At 37.3% G+C, this 27,595-nt stretch overlaps 3 protein-coding genes across 9 annotated transcripts; 1 reads left to right on the forward strand and 2 right to left on the reverse strand.

Moving 5' to 3' along the window:
• The first annotated feature begins 3,145 nt into the window (after positions 1-3,145).
• ABCG10 (ABC-2 type transporter family protein) lies at positions 3,146-5,057 on the forward strand. Its single transcript, XM_089611808.1, has one exon. The coding sequence runs from the start codon at positions 3,178-3,180 to the stop codon at positions 4,999-5,001; it is 1,824 nt and encodes a 607-aa protein (XP_089467934.1). The 5' UTR covers positions 3,146-3,177; the 3' UTR covers positions 5,002-5,057.
• Positions 5,058-5,178: 121 nt separating this feature from the next.
• On the reverse strand, positions 5,179-9,029 carry LOC149401172 (cold-responsive protein kinase 1-like). Of its 7 annotated transcripts, none has more exons than XM_089611815.1 (8): positions 8,869-9,029; positions 8,506-8,562; positions 7,854-8,003; positions 7,646-7,761; positions 7,033-7,243; positions 6,699-6,936; positions 6,459-6,609; positions 5,179-5,832 (listed from the first exon to the last, which is right to left on the reverse strand). In XM_089611815.1, the coding sequence occupies exons 3-8, from the start codon at positions 7,924-7,926 to the stop codon at positions 5,464-5,466; spliced, it is 1,158 nt and encodes a 385-aa protein (XP_089467941.1). In that variant the 5' UTR covers positions 7,927-8,003; positions 8,506-8,562; positions 8,869-9,029; the 3' UTR covers positions 5,179-5,463. The 7 variants fall into 7 exon arrangements, with proteins under 7 accessions (XP_089467941.1, XP_089467938.1, XP_089467940.1 ...); XM_089611812.1 differs by having other exon boundaries at positions 7,854-8,009; XM_089611814.1 differs by having other exon boundaries at positions 8,506-8,566.
• A 6,448-nt stretch (positions 9,030-15,477) lies between these two features.
• On the reverse strand, positions 15,478-18,987 carry DJ1B (Class I glutamine amidotransferase-like superfamily protein). Its single transcript, XM_089612840.1, has 8 exons — positions 18,778-18,987; positions 18,483-18,683; positions 18,049-18,201; positions 17,770-17,955; positions 17,374-17,454; positions 16,663-16,863; positions 16,447-16,587; positions 15,478-15,888 (listed from the first exon to the last, which is right to left on the reverse strand). The coding sequence occupies exons 1-8, from the start codon at positions 18,931-18,933 to the stop codon at positions 15,685-15,687; spliced, it is 1,323 nt and encodes a 440-aa protein (XP_089468966.1). The 5' UTR covers positions 18,934-18,987; the 3' UTR covers positions 15,478-15,684.
• Positions 18,988-27,595: the final 8,608 nt, after the last annotated feature.

A 27,595-nucleotide genomic window follows, 5' to 3' on the forward strand; every position in this document is an offset into this window, starting at 1 on the left:
TGAGTCCTCAACACCAATGTATGCGTCCATGTCAAAATCAATGTCCTCCGAATCATCATCTTCATCACTAACCTCATTAATGTCTTTTCCTATGCCTGCCAGTCCAAGGTCAACAACATCACCATCAACTTCTACGTCGTCTTCGCTCATTTCAAAACCAGCATATTGAACGTCTTCACCAGCCTCAATGTCGGAGCCAATAACTTCCCCATCTTCAACATCTTCATTTGGCTCACCCTCTTGATCAGGCTCAACAACTTCATTCAGTCCAAGGCCTTCATTGACCTCAGCAGCTTGAACATTTTGAGTCTCGTCGCGATCGTTTTGCTGATCGTTGTCACTCACCGCCCCCGGTCCAGTTGGGTGAGAACCATCAGGGCGGTCACAGTACACGTCCACTTCCCATTTTGTTTTCCGAGTCTCTGCTATCACTTCTAAGAGCAACTCATAAGAGACTATGCACTCCAGTTTGTCATACAACGTGGACTTCATGAAGTATAGTGGCTCCGTAGTGTATCCCAGCGTGACCGTCAGTAGCTTGTCCAACAAGCCAATAAATATCCGGTCCATGTCTACACTGTCTATGCGTTCTATAATTCCACCTTCATAGCTCCAATCACGATCAGTAGTTGCAAACAACAGCTTACCCCCATAGTGAATGTTCAAGACAAAACCATTCAACAATTCCTCTGTCAAAGAAAACAAAAAAAACCTGATAATTAAATATAGTCAACCAACCAACACAACGCTTACATTTAATATACCCAACCGACACTAAGGACCCATTGTTTACTTAAAGGGGACAACAAACAAAAAAACCCAAAAAAGAAACCAGACAAACAATATTCTTCTTTATCAAACCATGACCCCATTCGACAAATTCGGCTTTCACATTGTGGTACCCAATAATAGTCGTCTTTATCAAACCCATAAAAAAGAGGAAAAATATTCATACCACGACAATCATTTTCCCTTGGTCGAGACTCCTTGGTTTGAACAGGCGATTTTTTTCCTTCGATTTTGGATTCTCTTCAAGCGATTTCTTGGTCCGTGCAGGCGATTTCTTCTTCGATTCAGCGATTCGTTTTGACTTCGCACGAGAAGATGACGCACCCACAGACCTCCCACCACGCTTTCTCGCTGGAGAAGGCTTCCCCAGAGATTTTTCTTTCGCCATTCCCAAAAAATTTCGATATCTGGGGTTTGTGTGTTAATCGATTCACATTCAGATCTGATTTTTTTTTTGTTAGTTACTTTTACGATTTTAATTTACAATTTTCCATTTAATATTTAGATTTTAATTAAAAAAAATAAAATAAAAATACATTTCCTCACCGAACTAACGACATCTCGATATTACCCTTCTTTCAATGAACACGTGCGTTCCACGTGACTATTTAACTGACGATTGGGCCGAGTTTTTGACGAAATGACCTGGATGCAACTTTTACATAGAATAGGGGGTAACTAATCAATTTTTAAAGATCAGGGGGCTTTTTGTAAGTGACGCCATAGTTTAGCGGGAAAAATAACAATTTATTCATTACTTTAATATCCTCATTTTTTTGTGAAATCTCGAAATTATCTCATAAAATTTTTTTTATCTAATTTATATTAAAAATCAAAATATTTATCTAATTATATTAACAAAAATTATTAAAAAAATTTATTAATTTTTTTTTTGTTGATTATTAAAAAACTTTATATTAAAAATAAAATAAATTTTTGTTGTCCATATATATCTAATTTATTATTATAATTCATATATATGCATATAAATCATCATATTAATAATTATTATTTAATTTTTATAAACATGTCTATTTTAGTCTTTTTACCATAATATATTTATTTTACCAAACGTAAAATCAACTTTTGTTACGAACAACAACTGTTCTATAAACACTTTACAAAACACATGTCAGTTAAAAAAAAACAGTTTATGGAAAAAACTGAATCTAAAAACGTTTTTTTTTAAAACAAAGTTATGCCAAACGGTGTCAATAACTAGAAATTTTTTGGACGTAGATTTTGTTTTTTTTTTTATATATTTTCTCTCTCTCTCTCTCTCTCTCTCTCTCTCTCTCTCTCTCTCCTAATACTTTTATTTTTCTTACACTAACTTTTAATTCTATTTGTCAAAAAAAAATTTGATGTCACTAAAATTTATAATTTATTTTTTAAAATCTATAGACAACCTAGTTTAATATATATATATATATATATATATATATATATATCTAAGAATATCTTCTTATTATTATTAATTATATTTTATATAAATAATTATTAATTACAAATATTAATATTAGTTTTATTAAACACTGAATCTACACTTCTGCTAATAGCTACAGTTATTTTACAACAGTTTAACCAACATTGTTTCTACCATAGAATTTAAAAGCCATAACCTCCGGCACGCATATATGTATATAAATAATTACGTGCACAAGTTTCCCTTTTAACAATTGGAAAATAAACAATTCGAAGCGAATAATAATAGGATTGTAAAAAAAAATTAAAAGAGAATAATAACTAAACAAATTACGTTACGATGCAGTTAATACAAAATAATTTCCTTTCTTCTCTTTTGTTTTTGTAATCCAAAACCTTGACCAAGTAACCATATAAACTTAATAGTAATTACTGAATAGTTCTCAACCTTGACCAAAATAAAAAAGAAACTTTAATTGTTGAACATATTTTTTCCCAACAAACTATTGAGTTACGTTAGAAAGTTGGACAAACGGTTAAGGCAAAGAAACCAATATCAAACAACACACCCAACCTTCCATTTCAAATAGTCAATATTATAGCTCAACTGTTCCAAGCAAAACTCAATTCCACACTCTCTTTATTTACCTTTTTATTTTCCTTTTATTTTTTCTCCCCCTCATCTCTATCATCTCCCTATAACCATTTTAAGTCTAAGAAAAACAAATCCCATTTAACAGCAATGAAAAATGTGTTCTGTCAACACTTTCAAATTCCAAACTGACCAAAACTTAAAAGCACCAAATAACTTCGCTTATATATCTCGACTTTGACACTAATACTTTGTTTGGTGAGTTGGTTCATCTCCTCTCTCTCTCTCTCTCTCTCTCTCTCTCTCTCAAACCATATCACACACTTCCAACATATTTTTCTTTGCCTTTCAATATCTTTCTCTCTTTTCCAATGGAGATATTACCCGTTTCTAGTCACCGGAAAACTTCCATTTCGGTGGAAACCAAGAATCTCTCTTTCAAGCTGAAGACAAAGCCTGAGGATTTAAACTGGTTATGTTGTGGTTTGAGTTGGGCCAAAAACATGCCTCAAAGCTTTATTCTGAAGGATGTGAATTGCGAGGCAAATGGAAGAGAAATGACCGCCATAGCCGGTCCAAGCGGAGCCGGGAAAACCACCTTGCTCGAGATTCTCGCCGGAAAGATCTCTCCGACCCGAGTCTCCGGTCAAGTCCTGGTCAACGGCTCTCCCATGGACATCTCAAAAACCAGAAGTTTCCAAAAGATCTCGGCTTACGTCACGCAATTTGACGCCTTGTTTCCGTTGCTTACGGTGCAAGAAACCCTAGTTTACAGCGCGCTCCTGAGGCGGTCCGGGGGCCCGAGAGAGGCCGTCACTAGGGCGAAGCAGATTATGAACGAGCTGGGTCTGAGCCACGTGGCAGGTTCGAGGGTCGGAACGGGAATTTCCGGAGGAGAGAGGAGGAGGGTCTCGATCGGGGTCGACCTAGTCCATGACCCGGATGCGATCTTCGTCGATGAACCCACTTCGGGCCTCGACTCCGTTTCGGCTCTCCAAGTCGCGTCTATCCTCAAGGAAATGGCGATTCATCGAGCAAAGACTGTCGTGATCACGATCCACCAACCCGGGTCTCGGATCCTCGAGCTTTTCGACCGCATAATCCTCCTCTCTGACGGACACGTGGCACACAACGGCACGCTGAGTCACCTCCGTCGGCGGCTCGAGCCCTTTGCTTCCCCTGATAGAAGACTTCCGAAGCAAGTCAACGTCCTCGAATTCGCGATCGATTTTGTCGAGACCCTAGCGGGTAACTTCTCCGGAAAGGAAAACGAGAGACTCGAGGGTTTTGCAATTTCTGGGGGCGGGATTGAGGAAAAGCCATTTTCCTACGCGAACACCCAGTCCGGGGAGGTTTTGATACTCGGGAGGAGATTTTGCAGCAATATCTTGCGGACCAAGCAACTGTTCGCGGCTAGGGTTTTGCAAGCCCTGATCGCTGGCTTGGTGCTCGGGACGATATATCTCAACGCGGGGAATGAAACAGGACGAGTGGCTTTGCAGACCGAGATGGGATTCTTCGCGTTCAGCCTCACATTCTTGCTCTCGTCGACGACCGAGGGGCTTCCGATCTTCTTGCAGGAGAGGCGAATCATGATGAGCGAGACCGAGAGAGGAGCGTATCGAGTCTCGTCCTACGTCCTCGCAAACGCCCTAGTCTTCGTCCCTTTCCTTCTCGTGGTCTCTCTTCTCTATGCCGCTCCGGTCTACTGGTTAGTCGGGCTGAGCCCCGAGATCGGGAGCTTCGCTTACTTCTCACTCGTGGTCTGGGCGGTCCTTCTGGTCTCGAACTCCTTCGTGTCGTGTTTCAGCGCCCTCGTCCCGAACTTCATAATGGGAACTTCGGTGATATCGGGCCTGATGGGGAGTTTCTTTCTCTTCTCTGGGTACTTCATATCGAAGGAGAGCTTGCCTAGCTACTGGGTCTTCATGCACTATGTCAGCCTTTTCAAGTACCCATTTGAGTGTTTTCTGATAAATGAGTTTGGGGGAGAGAGAGGGAAAAGGAAGTGCATTGAAGAGAGCGGTGATGAGGGAAAAAGGTGCAATCTTTATGGAGATGGGTTCTTGAGGCAACAGGGTTTGAAGGAGTCTTTGCAATGGACAAACCTGGCTGTGATGTTGGGCTTCATTGTCGGTTACAGAGTCTTGTGTTTTCTCATCTTATGGTTCAGATGTTACAGAACCAGAAACTAGAAAAAGAAGAAGAAAAAAAAATTTGAGAAGAGAAGAGTTCACTAATAAAGGTAATACATATTTGTTTAAAATATTTGTTTTTGTAGTTGCAGCTTAGTAAATTTGTATTTGTATTATTTTTATTTTCATTTTTTTGTATATGATTATCTGTCCGCTCTTCTATTCAAGATGATGATACATATATAATTAGCTTTCAGTTCCATTTATTCTTTCTTTGCACCAATTGCACTGCAAATTTCAGTCGCATACAATTCACCACTACGTGAGATTTATAGGGTGAATGATGATTAATCCGTGGGGAAACAAATGTGTAAACGCCATTACAGAAACTTCACAAACAACAAATATCACTTGTTTGGCAAGCTTGTAATGTCAAAAGGAATTTTGATTCCAAGCTCAGGAAAAGCAAATAATCAAGAATAGTAAACTTCTATATACCGAATTGAGTCTCTTCTGCTCCCGCTATTTACTTCGGTCGTTTATAGAAGTGAAGGTCATGGTGGCGACGGAAACGACATTAGTGTCCGACGAGGACGTTTTTGTCGAGTCCCCGGAAATCGAGTCTTTCACGCCGGCCTTGTCTTTCCCGTCATCGTTGTCCATAAACTCGTTGAACAAACCCGGTTTCGTAATTACTTTGTTCTCGTCCCAGTCCGATTCCCCGGTCAACATCTCAACCACAGAAGACATGGCCGGTCGGAGCTTGGGCATGTCTTGGGTGCACAGAAGCGCGATCTTCAGAAACTTGCAAGCCTCGTCAAGATCGAGATCGACGGTCAGAAACGCGTCCACCAACTCCGCTAGCTCTCCTTGTCCGTACATAGCCCACGCCTGCGAAAAAAAATGTGGATATTCATTCAAGCCAACATGTTATTAAAAGTTTAAGCTTTAGCACAAATAGTCTCTGAGTATTTGGGTCTGTATGGAACCCGATAAATAGGAATGAAAATTTGAAGGAAAAGGAAAATTGAACGTAAAATCAGAATTTTTATGTTTTGTTTTGAAGTCATGCAAAATACGAGAGAAAATGAAGAAGGATAATGAGAAGAGAAACATAAATGTGTTTTCCACATGTACAAATTTGAATGAATCTCATTTCCATATTCCAAGGAAAATGGAATCTACTTTGAATAATGAGAAATTATCTCATTTGTTACCAATTTCATAATATTTTCCCACTTTTCACCAAAAGACTAATTTGGCCCAAAATGTCACCGATATGTCAATAATGTTGACATCTATGTCAATAATGGTGACATCTAATAGTGAAAGGCAAAAATAGATGTCAACATTGTTGACATAGATGGTGGCATTTTGGGCTAAATTAGTCTTTTGGTGGAAAGTGGGAAAATGTTATGAAATTTGTGGTAAATTGGACAATTTCTCTTGAATAATTTCCCTCTTATTTTCATTTTCCTCCTATATGAGTGACATTCTTGTCTCTAAAGTAATTATACCCGTTCGAGAAGATATTGGTCTCTGGCCGGTAATCTTCTGTTCGTGTTGCTTCGCCCGCTGACGATTTCCAGGAGCAAAACGCCGAAACTGTAAATGTCTGCTTTTCTCGTTACCTGACCTCGGATCGCATATTCCGGAGCCAAATAGCCACTACAAAAAAAAACAAAAAAAACCAAATTAGAACGTTGTTGAGTGACCAATGAGATCAAAGTTTAGATCTTTTTTTTTCTCATACTTACGCTGTACCAGCGACGCGGGTACTAATGTGACTGAGATGGGACGGGATGAGCTTTGCGAGGCCAAAGTCTGAAATCTTGGCGTTGAGGTCTTTATCGAGGAGGACATTGCTTGCTTTGATGTCCCTGTGGATGATATGCGGGTCAATCTCCTCGTGTAGGAAAGTCAACCCTCGAGCCACGTCAATGCAAATTCTACGCCGAGTTTGCCACCCAAACTGGATGTTACTCTGTCCTCGACCTTTTGAAAGGGAAAAAAAACTAAGGCATTACATTAAATCAATACTTTTGGAATCAAAGCAAGACAAACGCAGCTATATTATACTCGTTAGTTTACCGAGAAATACTTGTGCTAGGCTATTATTCTCGAGATACCCATAAACCAAAATCCTATGATCTCCCTCGACGCAACACCCGTTTAGCTTAACGAGGTTTTTGTGCTCTATATTTGCGATCACGCTGATCTCTGTCAAAAATTCCTGCACGCCTTGCTTTGATTCGGCCGATAATACTTTCACCGCCGCAATAGTCCCATCCTTCAGTTTCGCCTGTTTTTTTCAAAATAATAAAGAGAAATCAATCACAGAGTATGGAAGATGTAACAAAGAGCTACAATGTTCGTTCTTTCTTCCACGCATGAGTTTTTTTTTTTTTTCCTTCTCGAGTTTTTTGTAAAAATTCCGTTGAAGTCTAACTATGCAAAAAGCGGAATCAATGTGACCAAATAGCATCATTAAACTTGGTTATAGGCTCGAATTTAAGCTATAATAACGGAGTTCGTAAAACAACCACAAGATTTGGGGTTTTATGTGCAATGCAATCATCATCATCATCATCCTAAGTGCAAAATAGGAAATGCCTATTAAAATAAAGCCCAATTTCGAGTAACTCGAGCGTGATAACATGCATATATATTTCAATCGACCCTCTCTCGCCGAGCTGCGCTATACCTTGAAGACGGAGCCAAAACCTCCCTGACCAATTTTATTTGATTGGCTGAAATTATCCGTAGCGATTCGCAATTCATTGTAAGAGTAGACTGCAAAGTTTTGCGCCGTTGAAAGCACTGTTTCATACATTAATATACCTTCAGTTAGATTATAAGAAGGTGATGTTGTAAAATTCCGATAAAAACGCGGACCGCTCCAAGCTTTTTACCTTCATCGATTTCGACGGCTCGTCTAACTTCGGGCTCTCTCTTGCTCTTGAAAAAGAAAGAGCAACAAGTCATCACCAGCTTTCTTTGGATAACTGGTATTATCACCAATCACCCCAAACCCCTCCTTCCTTCCTTCCTTGTCACAAAGCCTAAACCTTGAAGAAGAAAGAGCAACAAGTCATCATGAAACTCTCCGAGAGAGAGAGAGAGAGAGAGAGAGAAAGATTGCAAAGAATAGCCTGTTCTAATTCATTTCTAGATCCTCTCGATTTTTGGGGAGTTTGAATCTGATTATGTAAGGTTGACCAAATGTCACAAGCCCATATTTCCTACATTTCTTAGACCCATATTTCTAAATTCTCCGGAGCCTGCAAATTTCAACAAGGTTGTTCTTCAAGGCTTATACATTTAAAAAAAAAAAAAAAAAAAAAAAAAAAAAAAAAAAAAAAAAAAACCCTTTCTAAGGATGAGAAGAGAACAGACATTCTAAAACTGAAAAGAGATCAAATTGGACCAAGTTCAGATAACTTATCAGAATTATTGTGTCCTCGAAAATCCACAAAATCCCTGAGCCTTTTTCTAATACCCACACCCACTAATCACCACGATCAATAATAGGCTACAGAGTTTTAGAGAATTAATAACACTTACAGTAATCAAAAAGAGCCTCTCTCTCTTATCTGTGCAGATGATTTAGGTTCTTTATTTCTGTCTTCCGTGTCATACCAAAAAAAAAAAAAATCAGGACCTTGAGTCGAATGATAAAAATCTGAGATTTACAGGGAAAACAAAATAATAATAAATAAATAAATTCATACATTTCTGAGACGATATTTCTAAAGTAGTCGGAGCGTAAAAACTCGAAGATTTCAACGAGGTTCTACAAAGGTTTCACATTTTATCGGCAAACAAACAAAGAGGAAAACAAAAGAGAAAGAAAGTAGTGTATCAAGATAGTCAACGAAGACGGGCTCAAGAATAATCAACCACCACAAACAAAAGCAAAAGACTCACCAGATGGAGATGATTATTGCATAGAAATTACTCGCAGCTGTCAAATGTCAATACTGTTTATATCAAGACTAAAATGGTCTTCATTTACATAGAAGCGATGCGGAGAGTTGAGAGTTTTCAAAAGTGTCGTCTAAGTGATAGAGCTCTTTCCACTTACATAATGCCTATGATAATTGTACTTTTGATTTACTTTAGTGATTTATTCTTTTGTGACTTCATGAATGAAGCTTTTATTAATTCTGGAAAGTAATCTTGGACTCGTGGCTCGTTTTTGTTTGTGTATTAGTTTAGTTGACTTTTGACGGATTATACCAGCAGCAAAAACAAAGTAAAAATTACTAATAGGCCTCCCTCCCAGCTAATATGTAAGATAATTCTTAAATAAATATCTTGGAACAAAATATCTTCAAATTAGTTTTATCGTTTTAATAAATAAAAAAAAATCGATTTCTTTAATGAAATAATCTGGGACAGAAACAATTAAAATCTTAAATAATTTATTAATGATTTTAAAAATATTGCTAAAACAACTAAAATAATTTTTAATTTAAAAATTAATACTAAAATAATTAACAGAAATTTGTTGCAACTACTTATTTCACGGGCTCCTTTTAAAATTTTAACTTAATTTTCATTTTATTATAAAAAGATGAAATTTGATCCCAAGTAATAATAATTTCAATTCTTTTGACCAAAATATACCAAAAAATTGTTTTGGATACTTGTAGTGGACCATGTGAGCAAGTACAAATTTACCCTTAACTTTAATTATTTTGTTAAAAATACCCACTTACACACTTTTCCTCTAAAACTTTGTTCTCTTTAATTTTTATTTTTTATTGGATGAAATGTTTTTTTTTCCAACTAGTAACAACCGTATGTCTATAATTTTACGTTATTGTAGATATATATTACAATTTTCAAAAATTTGTTAGACATAAATATCTACAAATTTATGTAACTGTAGACATATATGTCTACAAATCAAAGATTAAAATAATACTGTGAATTTGTAATTGTAAACATTTATGCCTACAATTTTGATAATTATAGACTTGTATATTTGCAATTTATGTAATTGTAGACATGTATGTATACAAATACAGAAATTGTAGACATATATGTCTTGTAGTTGTAGATATGTATTGTCAAAGAAGCGGTGTGTGATTTTTTTTTTAAAGAATGTTTTGTGTGATTATGAACCAAAAAAACAATAAAATTGAATTCCCACAAAAATGTAGCTTCTCTTCGCCCTTTGCTACAGACCCATAAAATTCATTCACTCAGGAGAGACCTTGTTCATCGAGGCCGATTCTAACTTCGCCGCGTCGTGACACGAACGTTGAATTTGCTGTCAGTGACGTAGCCGAATTCGGATCTGATTCCAGAAACACCCTCGTCGGAGCCGTGCGACACAGCCAGAGGCGGCGAAGATGCGGCGGAGCCTCTCGGTGATAAAGCTCCAACATATCAGAACGACCTTCTGTGAGAGAACGATTTCACTATACAACTCTTGGTGGGAGGATTATATTTTGAGAAAAAAAATTAGGGGGTTTTGGTTAATGTGAGAATAGAGTGCCTGAGGAAAAGAGAACGAAGAGAGAAAAGAAAAAGATGAGGTTAGAATTACATAACAAAATTTCTCTCTTCTGATTTTACTATTAGAAGTGTCAAAAACTATGTTTTAGTTTATTTTGGTCAAAAGTATTCAAACTTCTACTACTAGTGGCCAAATCCCTAAAAATAGCCCACCAGCTCTGGTAAATTAAATTAAATAAATAATATTGCGCTACTTTTTAAAAGAATGATTGGCTCTTGGGCTACTCGTCTAATTGCCCCAATAATTAGAGGGGAAATTACGGAAACGGATTTTAGTTGTTATTTCATGAAAATAACGGATTTTTTAAAATCTTATGAAAATAACAGATTTTATTTTTTTAGGACCAAAATACTCTTATTCAATGTGCTCCGTATTCAAACTATATCTATGAGATGCAAAAACACGCCAAGCTCCGCGGCGCCACATCGGAGCTCGAACGCTCGTGGGAAGCCGTCTCTGCCGTCGTCATGGTTATGACCTAATAGCATAATTATCAATATATTGTATACTATATCTTCGCCGTTGTCGCAACTTCGACACTCCTCTCCGACAATAACAGTATACAATAATCACATTTACAATATATTATATATTATATCACATAATCAGTATAGTGTATACAATAACCAGTATGTAATTAAATAAATATATGTATATATATGATAGAGATTTATATATAATGCTACTAATTAAATTATATATTGTTGATGTTGGACTTCGTCCTCAATCTAACAAGAGAGAGATTTGGCCCAGTACAAGAAAATTGGGCCCAAACCATGTACTTGCTGTTAACAGGTTCAGGTATTACGCCAGCCTATCAGAAGATTCAAATGCCAGCTCGAGATAACCACCCCCTGAAGACTCGGAGATACAGAGCTCGTCAGCCCGATCATTCCGTAACTACTCCTCATACGAATAGGTCTCCAACAACAAGTGTCCAAAGATGCAGTAGTGAGTCCCAACTGACACACAACATGTCCCTAGCAATCTGGAGCTTGCAACCTCATCTCCCAGACTATAAATATAAGACAATCAAGCCCATGCCATGCACGTTACTTTTTCATTCGATCTTTCGATTCTTATCTTCAAGTTAACATCTTTGTACTGCTTTTGAGCGATCATAATACAAATAGCCCCGAGCTTACTTTTTATTCTGATTTTCGTCCTTATTTAATTTCCAATTTCTTAAGAGTAATATTTTGGTCTTGTCACGGAGAATTGAGGCCCATCTACAAATCTAAATCGACTCATTTTCAATCATAAATTTGTCGTGACTGTTTGGTGTGATTTCTCACATCAACATATATCTATATTTTATGTTAATCATATATTGTATACATTAATTTTATTGGACAACGCTAATAAACGCGACAAAAGAAGCCATGTTGGAGCAAAACCTAAGAGCAATTCGAAAATAAACTAAGTAAGGGCAAAAAAGACCATTCACATTTAAAACCCGTTATTTTCATAATGTAAAATGTTCACACGTCGTTTTTGGAAAGGAAAAAAAAGAAAGACAAAAATACGCTACTAAATGTAATTTCTACGTTCACACGTCGTTTTTGGAAAGAAAAAAAAAAGAAAGACAAAAACACGCTACTGAATGTAATTTCTACATAATTAAATTGATAACTCCTCCAAGTCAAAAAGACATAAACATTGATACTATCACTGGAAAATGGACTAGATTGCCCCATTTTTTTAGCAGTAGGCATCCATGCCCAATTCCACATTTGTTTCAAAATCAATGTCCTTTTTTAGTGTAAAATTTTACAGAAATGTGGAGCATTTTTAAGAGGAAAAGATGAAAAGTGCATAAAAGTCTATCAATTCCAAAATAGGGACAATAAATATCATTTTCTTCATAGCACCTCGGTTTTTTTACTTCCATATCTGTGATATTTGTGTCGTTCGATACGAGAAATACATCAGTTACAAAAACAAAACAAGTATTTCAAAGTGAAATCTTTATTATATATTATATTTTATATATTTTCTTCTTCCTAAAAGCTTCAATGTTTTAGTTCAATACAATACTTTCACGACTGGATTGATATAAACATATATATAGTGTTTTAAATGCCGGCAAAATTCGAGAAAAATCGACGGCGACGCCGCTACCGGAGAAAAAACGGCCGGCGAAGACACATATTATCGTTTCGCCGTTAAATGCCGTTAGACATTCGGCAAAACGACACGCCGTTTGCTAAAAAAATGACCACTCATTTTCGGTAGTTTTAATGAACAAAAAACATTTATTTTCGTGGGGTTTCAAATAAAATTAGGAGAAACGAAGATCTGGCGAAATTCGGACCTCCAGTCCAGTGATGGAGACGTACCCATATCCGGCGAGAATCGGACGCTTCGCGTGAAAAAGATGTTACTCGCCTCGCTGATGTTTTTTTTGCCATATCTGTAGCTTTTTGATGGATTTGCAGACCAACACTGGTGTGGTTAGAGAGTGAGAGGGAAGAAGAATATGAGCCCCACCACATTCAATCGACGTTTTAAATACATGTATATATAAAGGACAAGTACATCATTCAACGTTTAAACGTTATTCAACGTTTCAAATACATACATACATATATATACATATAATATATATATACATATAATATATATATATATATATATATTATGGTCAAGGCCCACATTTCGCCGCATTTAAAACATTCAATAATAGGAACAAAGCAAGGTTTATTCGTGCCCCATTTAAAACTGAATTTTGTTTTAATTTCGATGCTATTAGCAAATGGTTGTGTTATTATCAGTGCCCCATTTATTCGTGCCCAATTTATTCGGCATTTAAAATTGATTTTTTTTTTAATTTCGATGCTATTAGTAATTGGCAGTATTTTGTGCTCCACCACATAGATTTATATGCCGTGTCATGGTCAATATTGTCGATCGTTCTCGAAAAACCCAAAACATTAAATTTCACGCGACTTGCGTGGAATTCCAAAATCTGAAGCCAAACGGGCCAGGTCACTAAAAAATCCCGCGAAGGCCCACTCAAAACAGCCCGAAAGTCCAAGTCCAAGCTAGCACACGAAGCAGTGCTCACCATCGCGCGCTCCTCGAAAGAGGCGTACGCTCGGCGCGCTCCTCAAAAGAGCGCGCACGCGGCGCGCGGAAGACATGGCGCGCCGCGCCAATGCACACCCGCGCGCTCCAAAATCGCATCACTAGCCCGAAATCTGCGGCGCGTTCCCCGAGGTGCGTCCAAGGGCCGTCCTAGGCCTCCACATCTATTATAAAATACTCTCTCTCAGTGAAGGAGAGAGAGACATTCATTCATCCTCAAGATTACTTGCTCTCAGAGTTCTGAAACGCTGTCAGAGACTTTCTGCGCACAATTTTCTCTGATCAAGTGCTTAATCTCCCGCGCACAAGTTGCGCCCGGGATTCTCTATTGAGAATCTCCCTCATCTCCAACACATACGGCTGCGCCCGGAATTTTACACTGAGAATCTCCATCGTCTCCAAAAGAGAAAACACACATTCTCTCTTGGGTCACTTGATTCTAGAGTCCTGAGACGTCGCCGATGACTCCTCCGCGCTCCTTTCCTTTGTCGAGCACACCCCCCAGGCTCCGCGCCTCAGACAACGTATACACATGTCTTGAACTAAGTCATGACTTGATCCCGCAACTCGGGTACGTAGGCAGCTCATAAGAAGCGCAGTCACACCCCCATTCACCCTCTTCCCTCCTCATAGAACCCTCCCAATGGAGGAACCACAACTCTAGGCTTTCGAGTTCACACACTTGACTCGGATGCAGCTAATTGGTCCGGCCTTGAGTCGAACTGCCCGAAACTTTAAATCGTTGTTCATTTTCGTGCGACAATCGTCAATATCATGGATTTATTCAACGTTCAGGAACAAAACAAGGTTTTAAGTATATATATATATATATATATATATATATATATATAATATTTGTATTGCGTATATTATTCTGGCAAGTTTTTAAAGGATAGTTATTGCATTTTTTTAAAACATTTTTCTTAAATACATGTACATACATAGAGTAAAAAAATATATACATTTTGTCAAAAAAAAATATATATATATATATTAAACGTACATATAATTAAACTTTTAAAGATATAATATATAGATTGCCATAAACTTTTACTCATACATATATTATCATATATTTTACGAAAATTGAAGATATATATATATATATATATATATATATATATATATATATATTTAATATATTATGCTACATTTTTTCCATTCGGTTTTCCGTTAATTTATCGATTTTCTGTCGAAAACGGCATATCAAATGCTTTATTCCATATTTTTTCTGTTTGATTTTTCATTGACGTGTCGATTTTTCATAAATCAAGATGCTCGAAACGACAACGATATATATCCAACGTGCGTCAACGGAACATTAAATCATAGGAATCTCACTGTATCAACTTTTTTATTTTATAACATACCACTTTGATGAAGTGGCACTACCTCCATGTCGTCTGTCAGGTTGGCCTTATTTAAGGACAATGGATCAATTTCCATCCGGGTAAAAATCTCGGTTTAAGGTTTTATTTTTTATAATTTGTTTATGATTGACTAAAAAATTATAGCAATGTAATAGTAAAATTATAAAAATAAAAATTGATTAAGCTCTTGTGTTGTGTGTGTGAAAAAGCGACTTTATGATTTATCAGGGTCCCACTAGCTACGCGTGTAGCCTTTTAGGGTGGATTTCACGTTTCAAGTTTCAAACGCGTCGATATCATAGGAATGTGACTACCAAACAAAGTTAAATTATTCATGGAACCATTCACCAACTACGCCAAAATAAAATTTACCAGACTCATCCTTTTTTCCGACCTTAAAAACATCTAGAAGACAACAATAATTTTTAGTCGATTTGGTCCACAAACGCAAAAGAGAGTCAATCACGATCTTTCTTACCTTAATGGTCTCAAATCACGCTTTAAATGGCTAATAAATCAAATAAAACTGAAACTATAATTTGGCAAGAAACATAAAAAAGAACCCCTAAAATTAAACTCGGAACTTCGTTGGTTTTACACATGATTCCAGCGTGGTAGTAATAATCTATATGGGGAGAAAAATACCAAAAAGAACGAAATTCCCTGTTCTTTTTTATTTATTTATTTTTCAACTCATTTATTTTAGTATACATAGACACATTGAAGATCACCAGGCAGGGATTATTATTATGAAGCTAATTAGAACTTACAGAGCATGGCTTTTGCGGCCTCTGTTGCTTTCTCAGGGCCGAAAAACTTGTCCACAATGGCAAGACCAAACTCAGTGGAAGTTCCGGGGCCTCTGCTAGTTATGAGGTTTCCATCGATGACCACCCTGTTTTCGACTTCGCTCCGATCCGACAGCTTGTCACACAGCGCCGGAAAAGCCGTCGCCTTTTTTCCCTGGATCAAAGATGAACCATCGTTCTCAAGCAGACTCAAAAGTAAGTTGCACATTTAGGCTATGTTTGGAACTAGGATTTTACCAATAAGAGGGAAGGAAAACCAGATTGAAAAACAGTCATTTTTATTTTATTTTTTTGAAGTGAAGATCTTGGAGGGAAACAAAGTAGATCTCTTACCTGTTGCTTGGGTGTGATAAAACAAAAGTTATGAAAAGTGACTTCTGTTACACATCCAAATTCATTTCGACTTATGGATTTCAGCCCTATTTTTGAAGAAAAATAAAATCTTAATTTTAGTTTATACATTTTCTTTCAAGTCATCCTACAAATTATTTTCTCACTCCTTAATTTCTCTCAATCCAAACGAGACAAGGAAAATGCTATAGGGACTTTCATTCTTATTCGATCATTTCTCCCTATTTTCCAGGTTCCAAAAATATCCTAAATATGATTAGAAATTTCTAGTCTCGAGGTAAAGATTTGCAAGAGAAGCGCAGTGGATTCACGGGTACTGAATAAAAAAGCAAATCGATAAATATATTCTATCGCTAACTACCTTGAGCAAGCCGTGGGGCTCTAGGACTAGAGCAGGGGAAGCACATATAGCACCATAAGGTCTATTTGATTCTCTCTGCTTCTTCAGTAGATTAACCAACTTTTCCGAATTCGCAAATGCTTGTGCGCCACCTAGTCCACCCTGTATAACACGTTATGAGAAATTGCATATTTATGGAAATGATGACTTGACAACCGACGTGATTAGAGAGCTTACAGGCAGAACTATTAGATCGTATGAGCTTTTTGCAGCTTCGTCGAGAAGCATATCTGCCTCCAGTTTGACCTTGCGAGACGCCACAATTTCTAATTTATCTTCGATAGAGGCCACAACCACATTTGCGTCTGCCCAGCGCAGAACATCAATAATCATCACAGCTTCCATTTCCTCAGTCCCATTGGCAATAGGTACAAGAATCTGATGCAGTTCATACAATAGGTGTATTCAAGTATTAATTAAAAATAAAAAATAAAATAAAATAAAATAAAAACTTCAAGGCTCTGAAAGTGACATTGTTCGCCAGGTTTTATGAAGATGAACTCAGCTCATTAGAGGAATAAAAAGCAGGCAATTAGTGCTTCTATTTTAATACTCGTTCTGAAAATTAATAAGGATTTGTCACTCGTTGTGTCAGTATTTTTTTCCCTGGTGCAAGGAGAAAGAAAATAAGCCATCTGTTTCAGCTCAAGTACCAGTGTTGTAAGGATTTATAGTTGAGGCTTTAAACGTGTAATGATGGATAGTTTATTGAAGAAAGGTAGCTCGATAATCAATCAATTAAAATTATCTTCAGGATAACCATCACATTCCAGATAGTCTCATGTATAGAGTTAGCAATGGCAACTGGAAGTTGAGCATGTAGAAACAAACATAACGAAAACATGTAAAGATAACTAAACAAATAAATGAATACACAAAAGGACTTACGTTAGGGCTTCCACTGTATGTCCATTCTACACGATTAAGCTCCTTGAACGCATAGTTGTCTCCTTGATTCGAAGACATTAGCTGGTTGGAATGTTGCAATTAAGCTCAGAAATTAAGATGAAAAAAGAAAGTAATATGTTTTGAGGGCAGAAGAGGGGGAAAAAAGCTAAAAAAGTGCATATGAAGTCTACAAGGGTATTATACTGGTGTCTCTGGGGTGCAGTAAATAGGAGAGGTATTGCTAAAATAAAAAAGAATAAGAAGTAGTTAGTCACTCGCAGATATAAAGCCTTTGCATGAAATCTCTTAATCCAACTCTACCTTTTTTGATGATGTCCTTCACTGAAAGACATAACAATCCATATTTTCACCATGAAAGAATAAGCAAATACATACCAAAGGGCCACAAACTTCATCAGCTTTATCTTTTCCGTACAACTGCTTAACCAGCTCAACAGACCACTCCATGCTAGTTCCAGGACCACGACTCGTCACGACTTTTCCATCGACTTGCACTCTCGCCTCTACAGCATTTGCACCATGTGTTACCAGCTCTTCCATTAATGACGGGTAACACGTTGCCTATCAAAGAAACAACCAAGTACTTAGCCGATTATAAACACCAAAGTGACCGCAAAAACTGTTTTTTAATGATCGATAGCCATATGTGCTTACTTTCAATCCCTTGACTAGACCCCATGCCCCGAACACCACAGCAGGTGAAGCGCAAATTGCGGCATGAAGCCGTCCTTCTTCAGCTTGCTTCTTAACCAAACTTTCAAGAACGCCGCAGTTCTTAAGATTGGTAGCACCACCAGGAATACCTCCCTATAGAGATTGTTAATTCAAACCAAAACAATGCCGATTTAATTCGTTTCGTTTTGCAAGTCATAGCCCAAAGCACAAAACGAATACAATACTGTATATCAACTTTAAATTTCTAGTAAGATACATCTTTTCGATGCAAGATTACTGTGGCAATACAAACGAAGCCTTAGCACAGTGTGAGCTAATATTTTTCATTTTTCTACCTTTGCCTAAATTTTCTCACGGTTCAAAATAATCCGATGAAACAATAACAGAAACATTCATGTATCTTGTGAACATACCGGTAGAGAGATGAGATCGAAGACAGTTTGACTGCAATCAGAAATGAGCGCATCGGCGACGATTTTGAATCCATGGCGAGCTTCGACTCGGAGCTGGTTCTCCACAGAGGCGACGGTGACGTCAGCTCCGCCCCGCCGGAGGACATCGATGGCGATCACAGCCTCCATCGGCTCCGAGCCATTGGCAATGGGAACCAGAACCTGGACAACAAAACGAAAAGACAGTATCAATCGAATCATCGAAAGCCAGAAAAGAAGACGATCAGTAAGTGTCCGAACCAACAAACGTGCATACCTTTCGTGCCGGAGGAGAAGAAGCCATGGCAGTTGCAGAGAAATTGGAGGAGAAAAATCGCCTAGGGTTTCGTCCGGAGTAGCGAAGTACAGAGCAACGCTGTGTGATTGGCTTTTGGAGAAATGGAATGTGTAAAGTGTGAGTTAATACTACCATGTCGGACTTGGTATTAATAATATATATATATTATTATTATTTTAGTGATGATCGTGTAGAGTGATGTTTGACGATGCGAGGAGTACGAGTTACGACTGATTTGATCCGTGTCTCGCTTTCTGTTCAACCAACTCTGCTTTGTGACGTGGAAGTGCCACTATGTTTTGCCTCGTCCTGCCACGTGTGTGTGGCTAAGTTTGGGTGATGTAGCCGCTGCATCACCCAAACTTTGTTTGCAATTTGAATTAAAAACTCATATATATATATATATATATATATATATATATATATATGGATCAAGCGACTAAATGGCCAAACAGAACTTAAGGATTTGCAAAATAGTCAAAGTTTATCAAGTATAAGCAAAATAACCAAACTACGATTAATCTAGGTAAGATTAAATTTAATCCAGACAGGATTAAATTTAATCCAGGCAGGATTAAATTAATCCATGGATTTTATTCAGCCCTAAAATTTAATCATCGTCCTTCTTCGACCTCTTTCCTCTCCAACCTCCTTCCAGTCACCGCAATCGCACAGATCTTACCTCCCGTCGGACTCTCCGTTACGGCGGCGAAGGCGAGGAGATCCACGGAGATTCGGGACTCTCTGTAACGCTACGGCGATGAGGAGGGCCACCGCCGCCTCATCCGACGCCACTCGGAGAACGCTCGAGGCCGTGGTGGGGATGATCCCCGCCGACCGCGGCTCCGTCTCCTCCGGCTCCTCGCCGGCGCCGGCGCCGGAGGCGTCTCGCACGCCACCAAGTCAGAACTGCTACGGAAGTGCGCGGCGCAGCTGGACGACGCGGCAATGGAGGATCAGGTGTTTCCGGGGTCGGGGGGAGGCTCGGCGTACAACGTGGATCTGGTGACGGAGGTGGTGGAGAACTTCATGACGACGTGCCGGAGGCAGGCGGCGGCGCCGGAGGGGGGCGGGTCGTGGCGGCGCTGAGGAAGGTCGGGAGGCTCGTTGATCGGTATCTTCAGGTGGTGGCCAGGGATGTGAACATGCCTGTTTCCAAGTTTGTGACTTTGGCTGAGTGTGTAGTGCCTGATCTGGGAAGAGAGACTATGGCTATTTTGCCTAACCTAATGAAACTATGGCTAGTTCATGACATTTTTCCTATATATATATATATATATATATATATATAGATATATATATATATATATATATATTTACAATAATATTTGGTTATATCAATAAGAGAAATTTACACTAACTCATTTCTCATTTTTCACAAAACACTAGAAAATTCTACTAATAAAAAGGGGAGAGAGAATATTTTTTTAATCCATTTTTACCCTCTTCTTTTTTCTTTACTTTTTATTCTAATTTTTTTTCTTCGAGTCTCGCATGTGTAAAAATATCTGTTTTTTTTTATAAGAAATTTGAGTTGTTTGACGATTTATATGTCAACATTTGACACAATTTGTTGACATATTTATTTCAACAAATCGTCAAACAAACCCAAATTTCTTTGATGATTGCATAGAATAACTCCACTTGAAAATTATGCAAATTTGTGATTTTTTGAACTTTGCGTCGTGATCGGCCTCGAGTTGCAGATGTTTCCTCCATTTTTACACATCTATGTCGTGTTTTCTAAAAAAATGGAGACTGAATCAAATAAAGAAGTTAATCCATTGTCCCTCATTGATTGTAGTCGTCTCTTACAAACTCTCACCAAACTCATAGCATTCACAATATCTTGATATTTCGTTTGGAGAGATTTCGACAACTCAAACTCTCACCAAACTCATAGCATTCACAATATCTTGATATTTCGTTTGGAGAGATTTCGACAACTCATTTGTAGCCCCAAGCAAACTTCATTAGACATAAGTTGAGCTAAACTCAAATGATAACATCACATCTAATAAGTGAATAGCATCTTTGTTCGAAGGTAGTACCATCATTTGCCATAATTTCAAGGACCTCGGTTATAGATGAAAACATGGTGATCAAGCTAACTAATGTATCGTAATGTGAGCCTCAATGAGTATCACCCGAAGGCTTTAGAGAAGTTTCTTGATTTAGACCTCGGTCACTTGAGATCTCACCATCCTTGACTGCTTCAACAATTATTGATCTTTGCTTTTCACGAAGAATATTGATATGAACCTCGATCGACTTGCTCCGAGACCCAATATCCTAAATAGCACGGCGGCGGATCGTTCTACAATTTAGGAACGAGGGTGAATCGATTGACGCCACGAACGGTTGCGAAAGACCGTCTGATGAGTCGGGTTTGAACGCCACAAGACTAGTCTTGATAAGTTCGATAAAAGTTCATAAGAACTCAAGAGAAGACTCTCATATCTTTTTTTTATAAAAATCTGGATTCTTTCATTTAGCTTGAAACCTCCTTTAAATAGGAAAATACAAAGAAAATTCGGAGTACATTGTTGCCCTAGTTTAAATGGGCCTATAAAACATTATTTAGGCCTGATAACATTAAAATTAAAAGCATAACTTAATACCTAACACACATGGGCTTCATTAAGCATAACTAAAGCCCAAAAACACTTTAAAAAGACTCTAACTTCATCTATTATTTTTAACTACGAAAATAACAAATAAATAACTCAAACTGCTTAAAATGACGTGAATAAGCTTTCCTTTATTTGCGCCGCCCTTGACCTCGTGGTTGGGTTTTCTTCTTGCGTCGCTTTTGGCTCTAGCTTTATATTTCTTCCATTCATCTTTGCTTAAGCCATGAAACTCCTCTTTGAAGTCTTCAACTCTTGAATTTGGAATTGGCTCCTTGAAACGCCTTTGTTTCTTTGCATGTGGGATCACATCATTCTCTCTCTCTTGAAGAAGATTTGTCCTCAAATCTTATACGTTGTTGAATTCATAGATGGGAGAGAAAATCTTGACCTTCTTCGTTTGAAACGAAATTACTTCGTCCTCCATATTCTTGTTATCCTCAAAATAAGGAACTGCCAAATTTGGGACTTCTAATTTTATGGGAATAGACTCCTCGATTAGCGTAGTCACTAACTTCGACATGTTGGGCATGTTTCTTCTTCTTTTGTTGGAAGGTCTGGTGTTCAAACCAGATACAAAATTTTTCTGTCAAAACATCCAATTTCTTGTCAATGGCCTCTACCCTTTTCTTTTCAGCAACACTTTTGGACTGTTGATTTTCTTCAATTCGATCCAATCTCTTCATAATTTTTTTTGTTTCTTTCGAAATTATATCATTTGCCAAACTCAAAAACTCATCACAATCCATCTTCTTTTTTTCTTTTCTTTTTTCGATTTTTTTTTCTGGACAAGGTACTTCAGCAAAAAAAAGAAAAGGAATACAAATAAAATGAAAAAAAATAGAAAATTGGATAAGCAAACCTAAACGTAGAGCACAGCTCTGATACCACTTGATATGAACCTCGATCGACTTGCTCCGAGACCCAATATCCTAAATAGCACGGCGGCGGATCGTTCTACAATTTAGGAACGAGGGTGAATCGATTGACGCCACGAACGATTGCGAAAGAACGTCTGATGAGTCGGGTTTGAACGCCACAAGACTAGTCTTGATAAGTTTGATAAAAGTTCATAAGAACTCAAGAGAAGACTCTCATATTTTTTTTATAAAAATCTGGATTCTTTCTTTCAGCTTGAAACCTCCTTTAAATAGGAAAATACAAATCAAATTCGGAGTACATTGTTGCCCTAGTTTAAATGAGCCTACAAAACATTATTTAGGCCTGATAACATTAAAATTAAAAGCCTAACTTAATACCTAACACACATGGGCTTCATTAAGCATAACTAAAGCCCAAAAACACTTTAAAAAGACTCTAACTTCATCTATTATTTTTAACTACGAAAATAACAAATAAATAACTCAAACCGCTTAAAATGACGTGAATAAGCTTTCCTTTATTTGCGCCGCCCTTGGCCTCGTGGTTGGGTTTTCTTCTTGCGTCGCTTTTGGCTCTAGATTTATATTTCTTCCATTCATCTTTGCTTAAGCCATGAAACTCTTCTTTGAAGTCTTCAACTCTTGATTTTGGAATTGGCTCCTTGAAACGCCTTTGTTTCTTTGCATGTGGGATCACATCAAATATCCAACAACATTTACGATGTTGGTGACCATAATAAAGAATGATGTCACTTGAATATGTTTCTTTGCAAGGGCAATAATAGCGAGTTAAACTTGCTGAGCAAAAAAATGAACATAAAACAACACTTTGATTTTATTTTAAAATAAGTGCTTTTAAGCCATTAATTTCTCCTTGCACATTACTTGCCCCATCGTATCATTGTCCTCGTAACCTAGACATACTTAGTCCATGTCTACTAAATAACATTTCAATTGTTGCCTTCAATGACAAAGCGGTGGTATTAGCAACGTGCTCAATCCCCACAAAACGTCAACGACTTGTTCATTCTTATTCACATAGCGCAATATGACGGCCATCCACTCTTTCATTGATATATCACGTGACTCGTCAACTAGAATCGAGAAAAATGAACTACCAATGTCTTCCATAATTACATTTACTGTTAGAGTCGCTACCGAAAAAATAATATGTTTTTGGATCTCAGGCGAGGCAAGCTTGCAATTATCAGGAGCTTTATCCAATACAACAGATTTGATGCCATCATTATGATTTGCAAGGAATTGTAGAAGCTCAAGAAAATTACCTCGATTGCTCAAAGCCTCGAATTCGTCATCATTGCGAAAGGGAAGTCCTTGTCTTAGAAGAAACTGAACACAATCAATCGAAGCTTCTAATCTCTTTCGATATGCATTGTCAATCTTCTCACCTTGGTTATCAAAAAGTCCTTCGAGATGTTGTTTGTGGTTCTTCAAGGCTTCATACTTCACCCATGCTTGATTATGAGATCTCAATGGACCTCTAACATGTTCTTGATTTTTTTCATTCTTCTTAAAATTTTGAAATCTTTTTCCAATAAACGAGTCACCGCCACCTTGATCTCCAACGTTTTACTTGAATAAGTAACAAAAAAGACAAATTATAGCCTTTTTCTCTTTACTACACTCTATCCAATTAACATATTCATCAAACCAATCTACGTTAAATCTCCTTGATTGTTTTCCAAATTTCATCAACGGAAATGAGTGGTCTTGAGGTTGACAAAGACCAATTTGAATGTATGATCGCCGAACTTGATCTCTTATTTTAGAATGACACTCTCAAATTGGAATACGTAATCCAAGATCGGTTGGCCTATCTTCCAAATTGAAATGCACTTTACTGCATATATTACTCGTGCTTTTCTTTTCAATTGGCAAAGATGACTTTTCTCCCGTTCGCTTGAAATGCTTCAACATAGTCTCATTAACTACTACAAAAAATAATGGGTAATATAGCTAAATAGCCTTCCTTATTTAGACAGATTTGGATTTGGCCAACATTCTGTTAATTTCGGGTTAATAGCCAGCCCAATTTATTTACATATATAAAAATACCAAAATAGCCTCCCAACTGTTCCCGCCCATTAATCTCACGAAAATTAAAATCATTAAAAGCAATATCTGCCGTAATTAAACGACAGATACACGCAATGTTCTTCTCCTTCTTATCCTTCTTCTCTTCTGCGCTCGGACCAAACATCGTCTTCTTCTCCTTCTTCTCTTCTGCGCGCGGCCACCAGCACCAGCCCAACCCGAGCTTCTCTTCCTCGCGCGCGCCATCCCGCTTAGACCGAGCGCCATCGTCTTCTTCTCCTTCTTCTCTTCTGCGCGCGGCCATCAGCACCAGCCCGAGCCCGAGCTTCTCTTCCTCGCGCGCGTCATCCTGCTGAAACCGAGCGCCGCCGTCTTCTTCTCCTTCTTCTCTGCTGCGCGCGGCCACCAGCACCAGTCCCTTCGTCCTCCAACGTGTACTCGTTGTTCTCGCTCCGAACGTCCTCGCGATACCTCTCCTCCACCGATTCGGAGAAATAAAAGATTGGAAAAAATGGATGAACGCTCTGGTTTTTAGATCCAATAAGAAAGAATACAAAAGGAAAGTTTTTTTTTGGTGCGTATTTGAGTTGTAAATAAGAGTCATGTAAATTATAAATTGTAAATTGATTCATTTATATGTAAATTGATGTCATGTTAAATATACTGGTTCATTTACAATCTGCAGAAAGTTTGTTTTTGCTTCTAACAATCAAATTTGTGAGAAAAATACACGCTATTTACTGGAATCCTGTTAATAGACAGTAAATACAAAATTTATTTACAGTTTATTTGTATTGTAAATAAGCTGACAAATCAATTAACATCAGATAACGTGAAAATTATGCGAACATAGATCCTTACCAGATTCAATGAGCGAAAATGAAGAATAATTTTTCAGATGAATGAAAATAAAGATAATAAATGCTAATTATATTGAAATATGGTGTATATATTATTTTGCTACAAAAATAGAAACAAATTTTCTATTTCCAACCGCTTAAATTTCAAATACACACGTCCAACAAATCAGGAAATGCAATAACTGTTTTCCAAAACAGTTTATTCCGAATATAAAAAACCGATATTAAATGAGCCAACACACGTCCAAATAACTACTTACCCTTTCGGTTTATTTCAAATTAAAAAAAAAAACTGCCTCTAATATAATGAAAGCGAATTAATAAGGGCAAATGAGTAAAAAAAAATTCAGTTAATATTATGCCACGTAAGCGTATTGATTATTAACGAATAATTAACCAAATGTTGGCTAAAACACAATTGCCAACGTTTGTAAGGCTTATATGGCCAATTTTTTGAAAAATAATTTAAAAATTTGATTAAGGCCAATGTGAATTGCTCTCAGTAAATGAATAAGGTGAGGAAATAAACAAATAAAATAAAATATAGGCATTCAAGAAAACTTGAATAAATAAATATAAATAAAGTCTAACACCAAAACAAAGGAAAAAAAAACTAAATAAATGAAGTCATGTCAAAAAGGATATTAAAATATTGAATACCCAATCTCGGTTGGGTTGGGTGGGGTAAACAATAAAACAACTAACAAAATAAATGTTGATAACATAATAAAGAACAAAAAAAATAAAAATAAAAAAAATAAATCGACATTGACATATAATAAAAGCAAAAAAGAAGTAGTACATTTATCTCTATTTTTTATGGTTTGTTTGTCATCAATCTCAAGCTTTTTTAAAGAGAAGGCAAGTCACAACGACAGTGGCATTGGAAGTTGTAATCAAACAAATAAAAGAAGAGAAGGGTGAGTCAACTAATGGGATATCAGACCTAGCTACCTTATTTTTGGGCTGTTTTGTTATTGGGCATCAAATTTCATCTGGTAGACTAATGGGCTTTAAGCTCGTAATGAATCCCCCCCCCCCCCCCCCCCCCCCCCCCCCCCCCCCCTCTTTTCAGATGCACGACCCCGACAACGTAGACAAAACAAGAAACATAACGCTCTCTTATGCACGATTTAGAGATTTTTAGTTGATGGTTTTAGAATGAGTTCTTTCCTGAATTGAATAGATCTTTCTCTTAACTTTCAATGCATATTCATTTTCCAAAATCGGGCTTGGAAACAAATAGTTATGGTCAACTCAAATTTATTGTGCATTCCGAAAGGAAGCTCACATGACAGTGGCATTAAGATCGATATGACGCGTTGATGAGGGTACCCAGACTTTTAAATTTGCGATTTTTAGCTAACGTTGTGTTGGCATTGGTGCCCACAAGAAGAGTAGTAGTTATAACTTGTTTACATTAGATGTAATAAAGTCTTACGAATACTCTTGCTTGTAACTGCCGAGTAATTAATAAAAGTTGAAATTTTCATTCATTCTTCATTGTTTGGTTGAAGCTTTATGATAAACCTTAGTCTTTAGTCCTTAAACAAACCTGACAACAAATGAAGAGTCAAATATAGATTTGCATGAACAAACTCTTCATGGTTTGCTTAAAACAGCATATTCACAATCTAAGGATCAAAGGGCTATTGATCTCAGTATGATTGTTAGGAGAATCTATGATGTCTGGTTATGAGACATAGAGAGTTGGAGACTCTATAGTTCTTCCTAGGTATCTTCTGAAGATACTGAATTGACCAGTGCACTTCTAGAGACATTGTAAGAACAAGCCATTTAACCTCTTCTGTCTCAAAGTCACTATGTATGAATTGCATCATGCTTACCTCAATCCTGAAATGAGACATGTCATTTCATAGCTTACGTACTCTCAATTGAGAAAGTCAGAAATCTAGATTCACTATATGATATAGATAAGACCTATTGGGGAAGTACTAAGTTATGAAAATGTCATGAACAACTTTGTGAAGACCTCATAGATATGGAGTTCTTGTACAAGATTGCTGAAATGAAATGTATATCACCTCATTCTTTGTTCCTTGGAATGTGTGAATAAATGAACTGGCCAGTGTCCAAATTGAGTCATGACTCTTTTGGATGAATCAATGTGACTTGTTAGCTCCTCGTCAATACATTGTTTCTAACTTATTCACAAGCGACAAATGAGTTGAGGAAATGACAACTAAAAGGGTAAAATGCTAATTTTGTAAATCGCATCTAGTTGATGATATTCATGAATGGTAAACATAGATAATATTCAATGGATCCACTCATCACAATTAAGTAGAATTCTTGAGTAGAAAATATATTAATTTGAACCGACAGATTTTCAGTGTCAACTCTTTAGTGG

This window comes from Urtica dioica, chromosome 4, assembly GCF_054948205.1.
Source record: "Urtica dioica subsp. dioica isolate 48M chromosome 4, U.dioica_male_clone48M_v1_H2, whole genome shotgun sequence".
Taxonomy (NCBI): domain Eukaryota; kingdom Viridiplantae; phylum Streptophyta; class Magnoliopsida; order Rosales; family Urticaceae; genus Urtica; species Urtica dioica.

Excerpts from the sequence above, each read along its gene's own strand:
- DJ1B (XM_089612840.1), bottom strand. The coding sequence starts at position 18,933 with ATGGTAGTATTAACTCACACTTTACACATTCCATTTCTCCAAAAGCCA. Across the intron at positions 17,455-17,769 it reads ATGAAGTTTGTGGCCCTTTG|CTAATGTCTTCGAATCAAGG; the intron begins GTATGTATTTGC and ends CATTCCAACCAG. Across the intron at positions 16,864-17,373 it reads CATACAGTGGAAGCCCTAAC|ATTCTTGTACCTATTGCCAA; the intron begins GTAAGTCCTTTT and ends GAACTGCATCAG.
- LOC149401172 (XM_089611815.1), bottom strand. The coding sequence starts at position 7,926 with ATGACTTGTTGCTCTTTCTTTTTCAAGAGCAAGAGAGAGCCCGAAGTT. Across the intron at positions 7,244-7,645 it reads GTTTTGGCTCCGTCTTCAAG|GCGAAACTGAAGGATGGGAC; the intron begins GTATAGCGCAGC and ends TGAAAAAAACAG. Across the intron at positions 6,937-7,032 it reads CCTAGCACAAGTATTTCTCG|GTCGAGGACAGAGTAACATC; the intron begins GTAAACTAACGA and ends CCCTTTCAAAAG.
- ABCG10 (XM_089611808.1), top strand. The coding sequence starts at position 3,178 with ATGGAGATATTACCCGTTTCTAGTCACCGGAAAACTTCCATTTCGGTG.